Source organism: Corvus hawaiiensis, chromosome 20 (assembly GCF_020740725.1).
Source record: "Corvus hawaiiensis isolate bCorHaw1 chromosome 20, bCorHaw1.pri.cur, whole genome shotgun sequence".
Taxonomy (NCBI): Eukaryota; Metazoa; Chordata; class Aves; order Passeriformes; family Corvidae; genus Corvus; species Corvus hawaiiensis.
Genome location: NC_063232.1, coordinates 4,374,998 through 4,388,867, shown reverse-complemented (window position 1 = coordinate 4,388,867; position 13,870 = coordinate 4,374,998). Strand labels below are relative to the sequence as shown.

Below are 13,870 nucleotides of genomic sequence, written 5' to 3'. Positions count from 1 at the left end.
TCTTGGCAGGATATTTTCTGGTGACTTTAGTTTTTTGGAGTGTCCATGCCCCACCAGATTTTTAAGAGTGAATTTGGCTCTCCAATACAACACAAATGACCCACCTCTGTCTGTGCATGAACGAGGTTCTTGGGCTGCACTTCTCAAAGCATCTCGTCCTGAGCGTCCCCTGTGAGCTGGGACCTCACAGTAATTAGCACAATCTGATACTGGAAACTCAACTAATTCTAACACCGATCCCTCAGGACAGCACAGCCCATGATTTGAGAAATGTTCATCCCAAAAGACCCTTTGTTTCTACCTTTCAAAGTCACCAAAGGCTGGTAAATAAATTATATTCTCCAAAAGCTCTGCAATTCCTTTCTCCTGGCTGGATAGATTTTCCAACCAGCAGCCACAGCTCAAGGTTTATACAGGATCACTGAAAGCACCAAACCTGTTTTATTTTCTTATACAGAGCAGCTTCTAACATCTGCAGTCAGTGCTGTGAGATTGCAAAGGATTTTATTTGCCAAGTCAAGCTGTCGAAAGGACAGATTATAAAAAATAAACACTAACCATTTTTAGATGTAACTTTCCCCCACAGACTGTGTTTTATGCCCTTTCACTGGAAATGTTACATCAGAATAAAATCAGATTTAATTGGCTCTTAAATAACTGAACAGCCACTTTAATTTTATTTCAATAGCAATAATTCATAAATCAAGCAGCTGAAATCCTAGCACGGAGTGACAAGTAAATAGAGCAGAACACAGTGAAGGAGAGCACGAACACCACATGGTGAAAGGTGATTTTTCTCAAACTTCACGTGTCACCATTTTATGGACATCACAAAGGTACCACCACATAAATACTTGGATCTCAAACCTGTCAGTTCATCAGCAGTAACTGCTTAACAAAGACCAGTGGATGAGATGATCCTTGCCCAACTGGAACTGCTACGAGAATGGCTGGGATTTTAGCAGTGGATGCAATTTCCCTCATGCACACTAGATGGAAGTGTGGAAAAATCTTAATTCTTTCCTGTCTCAACTTAAACTCAAGTGGTTGAGATGTTATGTTGGACTGTCAGATTCTAAGAAGAATTTTTTTTGGTTCTTCATCAGCAACTTCAGTCATTGGTAAGCTCTTAGCATAAAGACGCCCTAAAATATTAAACTAAGCAGCGTTGGAAATTAATAGTAAATATAAGAGAATATACAGCAGAAATACTGAATGTATTATTCAGGCTAATTTTTAAAGTACACACATTCAATTTCTAGAATATTTGAATAATAATCACTAATGAGATCCTTCAGAGACACTGAAGTTACAATTTTTAAACCTCCAGGTTATTATAACAAACACCACCTTGTCAATGAATAGAAACAGGGAATAGAAAAAGTATAAAAGGATTCATAAATGCTGCAGCAGTTCTGACTGGAAAAAAAAACCCCAACAGATTTGTAGAAAATAGTGGGAGAGGACAGGGATATAGAGAACCTGAAGTCTTGCAGAACAAGCAGATCAGAGAGCAGCAAACCTGAATGGGATTAAATTACACACAAATCTCCTGGAAACGATCTTAAAAGTGACTTGTTCCAAAACAATCCATTTCTAAATTTAAACACTAAAGAGTTCACAGACACAAAAACTAAATCAGGCAATGGTGTGACCAGGAAAAGGTGCTGGAAGAGCTGTTTTCCCTCCCCTACTCTGGCTTTTTCACATATTGATTTTCCTCCACGCTCATTCACAAATGCTCAGCAGAGCTGTGAACAATTTAAAGTCAAGGGATGCACGAATCACCAGCTCCAGGAACACACCACCCATTCGAGGCAAAAGCTGAGGGCTTTGCTGTAGCTGAAGAAAATAAAAACCAACCCAGAATCAGAACACACTGATGAGCTGGAAGAGGAGGGTGAGCAAATCCCTAATTTTCCCTGTCCACAACAAAGCCAAAGCACATGACATTCCTCCAGCTTAGAAGACAAAAAATTAAGAAAAGCAGTGCCAGAACAGAAGGATGAACGAAGAACAATGCTAGATAAAAGAATATAAAGTAGGCATGAAGGGCTCCCCTTTCCAGATGTTAAGAAGACATGCCGTTTTTCATTCCAGGTTTAAAAAAAGATAAGCAGAGGAGGAAGTTTACTTTGGAGAGTGGGAGCATCTGCATAATTTTTTGAAAAAGGTTCATACAATGCTATTTCCTTCCAACAGAATTTAAACTATATCTATACATATATACACATATATCTGTGGTATGGGCTCAAGAAAGTCACCCTATAATATTTTTCGAAGTGTTTTCAACTGCCTACAGAGAGAAACAAAATGAGTGGCAAGGGACAGGGACAGGAAAGGGCAGGACTGTGAGACACATCCTCCAACATGCACAGTCCAAGTTTAACATGAAGGCAAGGAGAGGGACAGCAGGATACAGCAAAGGATATGCTGGGGCCAGGAAATGAGAAAATAATCCACAGCTCTCAACACTGACTTATGTGAGATTTTACCAACAAAAACACATAGGCTTTTTTTGCTTTTTTTTTTTTTTTTTTTGCAAGTGTGGCTCCCACCTTAGCCAGGCCAGGGAGATTGTCCCAGTATGAGGAGGGAAATTACAGAGAACAACTGCTAGATCCACTGTGAAGAGCAGAGCATGGTGTTTCACTTATTTCCACTTGCTCTCGCGTGGTTCCCAAATTAGAAACAATCAGAATCCTGCTGGAAACAATATATGGCACCTTAATTGGGTTGGCTGCACTACAGACGTCAGCAATGTATCACTTAGTAGATCATTTTTTGACGGCTTTTTTTTTTTCTTTAATACTAAAAATAGCTGTGCTTTCATGGTTCACCTTTTCTACATCACCTTTACCACAGACATCATAAGAAATTAAACGTTCACACGCGTTGCCCACCGAAGATCCTACAGAACCCACAGATCTGTCACCTAATTCAGCAGAACTGTACTTAAAGGTTTGTCTCAGATATGTTGCATCTACAGAGAACCTGTTTTCTAACACATTTCCCTCTAGTACACCCATCAATGCATCTATTTAAAAGCCTGAAGCAGTTCAGTTATCTCTAAATACATCAACAAGCCAGTGCTCCACGCATTCCAAGCACTCCAGAATCCCTGCACGGGACTTGGGAATTCACATGAAAAATCTTTCCCAGTTTTCATCCCCAAGTGCTACACCCCCACTGTTCCCTACCAAATCCATGCTGCAGCCAAACTACATTCCTGAGAAATTATTCCAAGAATGAAATATCACCATTTTCCTCGCAAACCCTGGAAACTTGGACTAATCTTCACACACAGCATAAACAAGTTAAGCAGTGGGAATATATAAACGAAACATAATTCCTAAACACAATGGGAGAATAATTATAGCAACAACAGAACAAATACTAAATGAGTGGGGAGGCATGGAGGGACACCCAGACAGAATGTGCTGAAATAAGGAAAAGGGACCTATAGGATCTGTGAAGTTGGGTCAGCCATGAGCTACAGCTGCTGGTTTTTAAAGTGTCCATTTAAATCAAATTACTAAAAACATAGAAACCAGCAGCAGATGAACACAGAGGTCTCTGTCAGCTCCAGCTGTAGGCCAAGCTATGCCCTACTTGGACAGTAAAATCAGCTTTTGAAAGAATACAACCCCTCAGAAAAATATCTTTGGGTAAAGTTCAGAACAACTTTTCTGGGCGTCAGCCAGCAGAATGCCTGTTCAGGAACCCTGGTCCTCAATCAGTATTTGGAAAGCATTTTTTTTTTTCAAAGAAAGATGAATAGTGTGACAAACTCATTTTAGCGTTCACAGTCAAAAGTAACAATCTGCAATTAAAAGAAAAAATTGCTCCAAGATCTGTGTGGTGAAGATTTTAACACGAGTCAAAAAGCACAATGGGAAAATGGGAATGTGGCATACCACACAAGGAATAAAAAATTCAATTACTCACTTCATTTCCTAGTTTGAGATGTTTAAAATTGTTTAAATGTCTCAAGTGCTGAAAATTGGAAAAGGTAGGGTGATACACTCATTACAGACGCAGAAAATTGTGAAACCTTTACTCATCCTCAGGGGCATCTTACCCCAAAAACAGCCTCTGAAGAGTCAGCAGGGCCTGGATACAGTGTACTACACAACAGTGACCTGTTACTCACCTGCTGGGCATTGCATTTCAGTGAACTACATGTTCTTAAGCCAATTATTTAAAAGTGCTGATCATCTGTTAAACAAATCAGGCTGTGGCTATGTTCTTGGTGGTGTATTTAGCAATTCCACACATCCAAGAATCCTGCAAGTTTTACCTAGCTTTAGAGAAATACAGAATGGACGTTACTTTATCTCTCACTTCATAAATCTGTGACTCCGCTCACTGAAGATGAGTGAGCCAGGAATATACAGGATATAAAATGCTTTGATGATGGAGGTTTTTGGCGTGGGGGCAGCCAGGCCAACACCTTCTACTTCCTCATCTCCCCATCTCCTTATGCCAGCCAGTAACAAGTCATGGTCAAAAATGAAGAGGAATAAAAATGAATGGACAAACCAATGTGAAAAACTAAAATATTGCACTGGAAACACTGATAGAAGTTTCTATCCCACATCCAGGCATTTCAGCAAGTGCAGCAGAGGACACAAGCCGAGGCTCCTGCACATTGTCTGAGCTTCTGGGAAATAGAGATACTTCAGTCCTTGACAAAAATCCTTACTTCTCCTCTTGATCTGGTAACAGTTCCCAGAAGCAAACATAGATATAAAAGCTTATCTATCAGAGGACAACTTGAAACAAATACAAATAAGGCTTAAATGAAGGCAAATATCCAAGCTGCAGAGAACACAACGGTTCCTTAATTTCACATTTGGAGAAAAAAACAATACTATGTGGACATTCTCCAACATATTTTTAATGTTATTAACAGAAATAGCACCCCAGGCTGTGCTCAAGCTGAAAAAGTGTGAAACTGCAACGTGAAGTGAAAGGGGGATCAAAAATACCGTCTTATTAAATGGCATTTATTTGGTGCTAAGTGAATTATTTATTCAATTGAGAAGTTCACAAAATGACAGGGGGGTAAATGCAAGCGAGGTCACTCCTTCATGTCAGTATCAAAGCTGATCCTTAACAGAATTTAAGCACCTGCCTTTTCTTTTATCTCAGCACAAAATGAGATTTCTTTCTTTTCTTTTACACTTCAAAAGCCATGTAACACAACAGAATATATGCCAAGCATGCAAAAACAGAGCATGCCAGCATCTTTCAGCAATCAGCTTTCTCTTGTCATCCATTATGTCAGATTTATCTATTTTTGCTTAATTCTTGCTCCAGCAATACGCATCCTTCCTCTCTCCAGACTATCAGGCTGGTTGGGCTGGAATTCAATACAGCTTCTTAAAATAGTTGAGAAATATTGAAAATATTTGAAGCGATGCCTGTGAATTACAGCCAATTCATCAACTCCTCTTCCAGCTCCTGCTCGACCTGTGCTCCCCCAGACAAGGGGCAATTTTCATTTCTTCACCTCAGAAATTCTACCCAGTGTAAATACCATTTGGAAAATAAATAGCCTTTATTTTATGGAAGCATTTCTCCATGAAAGCTTAGATTCTGTGTTAATTGCAAACCTTACTCTCTGACTCTTACTTGCTTTTGATCCAAATCTTCCACTGCTGAAAATTAATACTGTGTGCATTTGCTTTTAAGTTTGCTTTCTGTTATCACTGCTTTTCCCCTCCAAGTTTTCAGACCCTCTGGACTGCCTTCACAGGACCTCAGACCCACCTGAATGCTCTCCCTGAATCCTTCAGTCTGCTGCTGGCTGCAAAACTCTGCTCTCTCCACCTCTAATACCAAAGACCCTTGAACATCATCTTTCCCCACTGCTTTATGCACCCACTTAAACTACCAGACTCCAACAAGTTCAAATTCTTAAGCTGAAAAAAGCCCTGATCAGAATAAACAGGCTGAAAGGAAAATGCAACTCTCATCACTCTATTCCCTCACTGCCTATGGAGCACCAAGCACGGAATTTTCTCAGCTGACTGCTGAATCAGACGAAGTTTCCACAGTGCACACACACACAATCACAAAGCCCCGACACGTCCAGGAGGATTTATTCCATCACAAAGTCACCACCGTTGCTCCAGCACAAATGACATCACTTAGGAACCCAACCTCATCTCCTGAGAGCTCCCAGCTCTCTCCTCTCTCGCAGCAACCGGAGCAACAAAGAACCGGGTTTGTGCAATAACGAGGAAAAAACTATTGCTGCAAAAAGTTTTCCAGATAAACTTATATTTTCTTGAGAATGTGACTACAGAAGAATTGAGGACTGTAGTAAGAAGTGAGCACAACAAATTCTGGTTTGAACTAACCAACCTGCATCTGTGATTTATCCTAAACTTGTACCTAGTGATACCAAGGGAGGGTGAGAGACGTCTGTGAGCCCTCGCAGGTGTTGCTCGGGGAGGTTCACACGCTGCAGAACCAAAACCACTTTGCTGTACGAGTGGACTGAGAACCGGAGTCCAGCTCTACAGTTTTCTTCTTCTTCTTCTTGAGACTCTTGAAAATTGGTTGGTAGGGAATAAAAACGACGGATGATTTATTGACGATACCTGTGCTTCCTGCCCACGGCAGGGGGCTGGGACGAGATGGGCTCTAAGGTCCCTTCCAGCCCAAAGCAGCCTGCGATTCTCTTGCAAAAAGACACTTTTCTTGGGAAAGAATCACACAAAGGATGTGCTCGCACTGCGACCGCAATCCCCCCTTCCCCCTGACGGCACTTCTGTCGCGATGGCTGACGCACTATCGCGATCCCGGGCCGTGTGCGCGGTACCCAGGGACAGGTAATGAGGGCGCCGGGGCTACCGGGGGGCCTGGGAGCTCCGTGATGAGCGCGGGAGACCCCGGGGGAGGCGGGCTGCGAGCGAGTGTCGCGACAGGCGCCGGGTGTCGCGACAGGAGGGTGGTCGCCACACCGGTGATGCCTCAGCGGGCGGGGGGAGGGGACACCCGGGAAGGACAATGGTGGGGGGGGGGGGGGGCGGGGGGGTATGAACCGCGGCGGTCCCGCCGCGCTGCGAGGGGGAGCAGGAGGAGGATGATGATGAAGAGGAGGAGGAGGTGGCGGCGGGGCCGCGCCGCCGCTCCCGCCGCGTGCCGCACTTACTCTCGGTGCCCCTGCCCGGGCCTCATGGCGCCGCCGCCGCTGTGCCCGCCCGGCCCCGCCGCCGCCGCCGCCGCCCGCCCCGGCCGTGCTGGCTGCGCAGCCGCCCCCGCGCACGCGCGGCCCGCGCGCCGCCCGCCCCGCCCCGCGCACGCGCGGCCCCGCCAGAGAGGGAGAGAGGGAGAGAGGGAGCGGAGGGGGCGGGGGGGGGGGCAGCGCCGCGCCGCCCCCTGGCGGTAACGGGGGGTAGTGCAGAGAACAGCGGGGATGGGGGGACACGGGGGGGGGTACGCACTGAGGGACATGGGGGACATGAAGGGAGGGACACAGGGAGGACGTGAAGGGGACATGGGAACAAGGAGGGACACGCAGGGAGGACCTGGGGTCATGGCAGGGTACAAGGAGGACATGAAAGGAACATAGGGGTTGAGAAGGAGACGTAGGTGGGCCAGGAAGAGGACACGGGGGGAACATGAAGGGGACACAGAGGGGGCTCTACCACAGCTCCGGTGCTGCCCACACCGAGGTCCCAACAGACATCCCCTGCCCACCTGGGGTCAGTCCTTGGTGTTTTTCCACAGGGAAGTGACAATTTGCACCCCTGCGGTGGGCTTGCAGTGGGATAATTAACCTAATTCTCAAAGCTCGTTAAGGAGCTGCAGGTCAGGACGGTGAGAGACTTCACCTCTTCCCATGCCAGGAGCATTCCCGCTGCCCCCAGGAGTGGCTGTTGCCCGGGGCACTCGGCTCCATCCCTGGAAGCAGCCTGGGATGAAGCTCGGGGCCAGCACAGGGTGACCCTGACCCCTCCCATGACACGGCCACACAAAGGGGACAGCCTCCCTTCATACCCACGAGACCCCTCTAACCCTGCTTACCCAGCTTTTCCCCCCACAAGGTGCAACCTTCAGAAGCCACAGCTCAGGAAACGGGATCTAAGCTCAGCTGAGAGGAGGAATAACATGAAAGTGCCCTGGTTTGAGCTGGAATAAAACAGAAGGAAGGCAGTGGCCGTGAAGTCAGGCTGCCAGGGAGGAAGAAAGGAGAGAACAATCACTTGTGCTGGGACCTCATTTTATTGCAAGAGAAATACAAAAGTTGGACAGCAGCATTCAAGGGACCACAGCACCCCCTGCTCCTGGGAAACATGGAAGGACAGTCCGTGGAGGTTTCCCAACCCAGTTTTCAGTCGATCTCACATTCCAGATAGAATCCTCCAGCAGAAGGGTAAAACATCTCTTTCACACTGCACCAGAGAGGGACAAGGGGCTCAGCAGGTTTGGGTCCCAGACCCTTCCCAATCTCTTCACTGCTGGGGTTTTCTTCCCTCAGGGATGTTAATTTATAACAGCACACAGAGCTTTACCTGGGTTTCTGGTAGGAAGGCACCCAGTGCCTCAAACACCTGAGCACAGCCATGTGAAGAGACAAAACAAGCCCCAAACACCAGATCCAGGTGCACATATGTGGTGCCAGGCTCCACCATGCCAAGGGCTCTGCAGAGCCAGCCCTGCTCCTCCAGCCTCACCTGTGCCAGGTGCTCTCCATCCCCAACCATCTGTTACACCTGAGCTATACAGAACCTGCTGCTCTTCCCACTTCAGGGTTTTCTTTAGCTGCAACAGCTTCTGTGTTTGTACCTGTGAACCTGGTGCAAAGAGTGAGGACTTGGAAGCAACTCTGATGCAATAAACTATTCCAATTCCTAAAAAGTGGGTCCACACTGGTTTTGCATGACAGACAAGCCAGTCAGGCATTACAGATGTTCCAGCTGCCAGGAAACCCCTAAAACCAACTCCCTACACCCACCAACTTCAACAGGGCAGGGAGAAAAGCCCCTACGAGACCATCAGGTGGGCTGGGGTGGCCTCGTCCCCCTATGTGACCATGATTCAGCCTTCAGAAGAGATTACAAACGTGCTGATAATCCTCCACTGCAACCCTTCGTTTGCTACAAGGCAGGAGATGCTCCTGAGCTTCCATGTACAGACACCCAGGAGCAAGGATGTGAGACACAGCCCAAAAGAAGTGGGTGGCAGCTCTGGAAATGCAGTACCAGAATCATGGGTGCAGCTGATTCTCCAGTGTCCGTCCCCAGTTCAGATGCCATAGAAGTCTGGAGATTTTATTTCAGTTTGGGCTGTTCCCCCAAAGATAACATATTCCACTTCAGCCCACTGTAGTGATTCCATCGTCCTCTGTGTCTGGATTGAACAAAGGTGCCAAGATAGCCCCAGGACTGGTTTCTCCACACAATCAGAGCTCAAGAGCTGTTAAAACACACAAAGGGCTCAACCCTTCACCTCCACCTTGAGCTTCAGGCGGACGTCACACAGGAAAGCGTTCATCAGGTCCTGGCCAGCCTCCTGAGCAATCCTGCTGATGACCTTTCCTCCTCTTCCAATCAACATCCTCTGTGTCAAAACCCAGAGAGAACATCATCAAACTCACCCTTCCACTGCCCAGGAGAACAGTGCAGCCACAGAAGCAATGAGGAAAATTCCAACATCAAACCATGAGGCAACTTCAGGAAGGTGTGAGTTGCTACTGACAGCCTGTATTGGGTACACGGCTTTTCCCAAAAGAGAGGGAGAAGGGATCACAGCAAGGATGTACATGTGTAGGACTTGGGGAACCTCCCTTCACCCTCCCCAGCATTCCATGTCTTCCCTCACTCACCTTATGAGACTCCCTTGGGACCAGGAGGCTCTGCACGATGAGGAGCTCCCCACATTCTCCTTCCTCCCAGATGTCCGTCACCTGCGACAGCAAGCGAGCACTCGGCAATCCTGGAAAATCCTCAGGACCCCCAAACACCACTCCCCTGGAGACACCAGCACACGAGGGTGGCCCCCTCACGCACACAGAAAGGGTCTTAGAGCACACCTGGGGTGCAAGTACTGAGTCACTCCACAGGGCCTGGCAGATCCCACAGATCCAAACAAAGGGATTCTCATCGCACAGCTCAAAATTCCCAATAAAACAGCTCGTGGCCAAATCTGCCTGGGCACACTTCCCACCTGAGTCACTCCATAAGGCACTTCCAGGGGCAGGTACTCCAGGACCTTCTCCCTGATGATATTATCACAGATCTCTTGAGGTGACTGGTTGGTCAGGACATCGCTGTGGAATTCCCAAGGGCCTGGCTTGGCTTGCATCAGGAGGTACCTCTGTGGGCACAACACCCCCCATCAGCTGCCACGTGTCACCCACACAGTGCCAACATCCCTGTGCAGAGAGGGCACTGCTGCTGGCCTGGCATCAGGGCAGCAGTTTGGTATTTTGGGCAGGGGAAAGAGAAAGGGAAGCTCTGAACCCCTCCCTAGGGCCGTGTGTACCAGTTACAAAAGCCCACAGAACCCCTGGAGCTGAGAAGAGAGCAGTGGGTGGATTCATTGTGGTGAACAAGCTGCTGCTTGGAGACCCCCAGGCAAGAGTTTTGTACAGAAAGTCCTGGAGATGCAGTAAGGACACACCCCATGTTGACACCTGACACTTTCCCCCCATCCCAGGCCAGGAACAGGAGCTGAGGCTCTGTGTCAAGTGCTGGGGTCCCACACCAGTCTCCAGGTGTGACACAAGTTCAGACTGGAGTTACCTTGAGTGTATCCACCTCCTCCCCATGGAGAGCTGCCAGCATGAAGATCTCCTGGAAGTGTGGCCAGCCTTTCATGTCTTTTAGATCCTCGGGTCCATAGTACTTTGGCCCTTGGGCTTCCCCTGTGCCAGCACCCCCAACAACACTGCTCCTGTCCAAAGCAGAGCCTTCCTGGGCCTGATTCTTTTCCTGCCCACAGGGAGATCGTGGGACCTTGCCTTCAGGTGGAGAAGGCTGAGTGATTTGAAGAGGAGACTTTGCTGAAGAACTGGAATCCTGTTTAAATGCAGATTTCACTTCCAGTTTCTTTCCATTTACAACTCCCTCTGTCAGGTCAGCTACTATTTCCAGCAGGAGAAACTTCTTCTTTAGTATATCCACCTGAAGTCAGAGAGAGAGAGAGAGAGAGGTGTCTGGATTTGTCCTAAATGAGGTGGGCAGCTGGCCCTGGATCTGAAGAAGCCAGAGGTAACCACCCAGGGAAGCAGCTGCTGCAGGATAGGACAGTTTTGTGACCAGAGGCCAAACCAGAGTGTGGCAGCAGTGCCAGCACAGTTTGCCCAAACACTGAGAACTTGCCAGCTCTGCTGAGATTCTCCCTGGCCAACCTGGCTCCTCTTCCTAGGTGGATTTAAACCCCAGACAGCAGTACAACTTCAGGGGTGCTTGTGCATGCAACAGGTACCCACACCCCCCTCAATATTCTGGAGCAGAGGGAGAAACCTGTGTCCTTTAACACACCAGAGACCCCAAACCCCATCACTGCTGATGCCAGCTGGTGCCTGAAGAAAGCAGGAAGAACAAACAGGATTTACCTTGTTCAGGACCAGGACACTGGGGGTGTGGGGGAACTGAGACAGGCACTTCAGCACCTCTCTGCTCAGAGAGTTCCGTGTCCAGTGATCTGACACGTCCACCAAAACCAGGACTGCCAGGAAAGAGGGGGGGAAACAGGATGAATCCACATTTTCCAGAATGTTCACTTGCAGCTTTAGGGTCTACGGTTACTCCCCCCATCAGGAGGGGACAAAAAGAAGAGTTTTAATTGACAAAACACTAGAATGCAGCTTACCCTGTCACCCTAATGACATCACACATGCTAAACCTCAACATCCAAACCCAATCATTAACCCCAAGTGCCTCCCCTTGGCACCAGGCAGTTCTTATCCCCTTCTCAGGTCAATATTCCAAATCTTTTCTCTGCCCTTCCTTCCTTGTTCACGCTCCCAGGGCTGCCAGCAAACACCCAGATACCACAGCTGGGAACTCGCGTGGCAGAAAAGGATTTGGTTTGACCCAAAAGGAGTTGAAAACCCACCTAAATCTGCATGTTTCATGCTGTCCCATGGGTCTGTCAGCATGGCTTCATCTAAATTATGCCTGAAAGACACATACAAATGAGTAAAGCAGACACACTTTATTATAACTGTGTTCCTCCCTCTCAAAGTAGAGGAAAACCAGTGTTTTCCCTCATTCCAGCTGCCACAAAGCTGATTTAGGGGCTGTGACATCCCTTATCATGTGCAGATACACAGAACCAAACACAAAAGGGCTCAAGGGATGTCACAGGCTCTGTGTGCTACTGAAATTGCAATAAAAAAAAATACTTGGAGACCAAAATAAGGCTAAAAATACACATTCTTTCACTCCTATTTTACAACCTTTGCACAGTGAAAATCACATTCCTGTCTTATCAACCCTTGATAGGCAGCACACACCCCCCTCCCCACACCAGTGGTGATACCTTTTGGCTTTTAAGGGATTAGTGAGGCCTGGTGTGTCCAGAATGATCTAGGAAAAGGAAAAAGCAATGTTTCAAGTTTGCCAGCAGTCACAGGTCAGGGTAAAACCCTATCTTTGTGTAATGAGAAGTGATCCAACAGGATACAGATGAGCAAACCCTGCCCTTTGGCTCTGGGACTCACCAGCTGTGTGTCCTCGTGTGTGATGACACCCCAGGCCTTGCACCGGGTGGTGTGGACCTTCTTGGAGACTGGGAAAACCTGCAGGAAATTAATTAAACACATTACACAGCCAGGACACGCCAAAAAAAGCAAGGTAACAGCCTGAACTCCATCCCAGCTTCACCTTCCTGCCCAGGAGCCGGTTGGAGAGCGTGGATTTCCCAGCGTTGGGAGCGCCAATGATGGCAATTCTCAGCACCTTGGGGTTCTGGGGCTGGTCGGGCCGGTTCTCCAAGAGGCGCCTCTGCTCCTCTGCCAGATAAAGGAGGGGCTTGGATGCTGCCAAACCCCTCTGCGGGTCAGGATCGTCCTGGGGCGGGGCGGTAGCCGGCACCACTCACCTTTGTCGGTAGCCACGGGCGGCGGGTGCTGGCCCAGAGCGGCGGGCGGTGCCTCGGTGGGGATGCCCAGGAGGCTGCCCAGCGCCGAGCTGCTCCCGCTCCAGCGGCCAGGAACGCCCAGGATCCTGCCCAGCGCCGAGCTGCGCCCGCCCCAGCGGCTCCCCGGGAGGCGAGCTGGAAGGACACCACCGGCAAACAGCGAATATACCAAGAACGTACCGAAAACACCCCAAAATCGCGTTGATGCTTTCGTCCCCACGCAGCGCTCAACCCGCTGCCACAAGGCCTCTGCGCCGGCCCCGCTCCGCCCCGGCCTCCCGCTCGCCACCTCCCCCACGCAGCCGCCCCAAAGCACTCCCGCGGCCCCACCGCACCTGCTCCCAGCCGGAGCGGCCCCACCGCACCTGCTCCCAGCCGGAGCGGCCCCACCGCAGCGGCACCGGCGGCCCAGAACGCGGCCCGAGCGGCGGCCGTGGTCATGGGAGCCGCCATGTTGGCCCGCCGCGGGGCACGCCGGGAAGGCGAGCAGTGCCCGCCCCCATTGCCGCGCGGCGCGGGGACGGAGAACGCGGGAGGGCGGGCCCAGAGCGCCGCTGTGCCGCGGAGGATTGTGGGATGGAGACGGACGAGGGGCCGGCGGAGCACGGCGGGGAGGCGGGAGCGCCCCCTGCCGGCGCCGCCGCGCGGTCCCCGGTGCTCCCGGTGTCACCAGTGCCCCCCAGTGCTCCCGGTGTCACCAGTGCCCCCCCAGTGCCGCCCCAGTGCTCCCCAGTGCCCCCCCAGTGCCGACCCCAGTGCTCCCCAG

The 13,870-nt window shown here is 49.4% G+C and overlaps 2 protein-coding genes across 4 annotated transcripts in view; both read right to left on the bottom strand.

Annotated features, from left to right (window-relative positions):
* FAM222B (family with sequence similarity 222 member B) overlaps window positions 1-7,233 on the bottom strand; it is a 34,152-nt gene extending 26,919 nt beyond the window's left edge. Inside the window, exon 1 of one of the 2 annotated variants that reach the window (XM_048324644.1) lies at window positions 7,166-7,233. The gene's annotated coding sequence lies outside the window, so the exon portion shown is untranslated. The remainder of the gene's footprint in view (window positions 1-7,165) is intronic. The other variant, XM_048324642.1, reaches the window with a different exon arrangement.
* A 986-nt stretch (window positions 7,234-8,219) lies between these two features.
* ERAL1 (Era like 12S mitochondrial rRNA chaperone 1) lies at window positions 8,220-13,567 on the bottom strand. Of its 2 annotated transcripts, none has more exons than XM_048324874.1 (11): window positions 13,440-13,567; window positions 13,066-13,239; window positions 12,849-12,976; window positions 12,686-12,763; window positions 12,505-12,551; window positions 12,079-12,140; window positions 11,576-11,688; window positions 10,761-11,141; window positions 10,183-10,332; window positions 9,842-9,922; window positions 8,220-9,576 (listed from the first exon to the last, which is right to left on the bottom strand). In XM_048324874.1, the coding sequence occupies exons 1-11, from the start codon at window positions 13,555-13,557 to the stop codon at window positions 9,454-9,456; spliced, it is 1,455 nt and encodes a 484-aa protein (XP_048180831.1). In that variant the 5' UTR covers window positions 13,558-13,567; the 3' UTR covers window positions 8,220-9,453. The 2 variants fall into 2 exon arrangements, with proteins under 2 accessions (XP_048180831.1, XP_048180832.1); XM_048324875.1 differs by having other exon boundaries at window positions 13,470-13,567.
* Between the last annotated feature and the right edge of the window lie 303 nt (window positions 13,568-13,870).

What these genes read in the sequence shown, in the direction of transcription:
- ERAL1 (XM_048324874.1), bottom strand. Translation starts at nt 13,557, where the DNA reads ATGGCGGCTCCCATGACCACGGCCGCCGCTCGGGCCGCGTTCTGGGCC. An exon ending in CATGAAACATGCAGATTTAG is followed by an intron (nt 11,689 to 12,078) that starts GTGGGTTTTCAA and finishes CTTTCCTGGCAG; the next exon opens with TCCTGGTTTTGGTGGACGTG. An exon ending in TGCCTTATGGAGTGACTCAG is followed by an intron (nt 9,923 to 10,182) that starts GTGGGAAGTGTG and finishes TTGCTGTCGCAG; the next exon opens with GTGACGGACATCTGGGAGGA.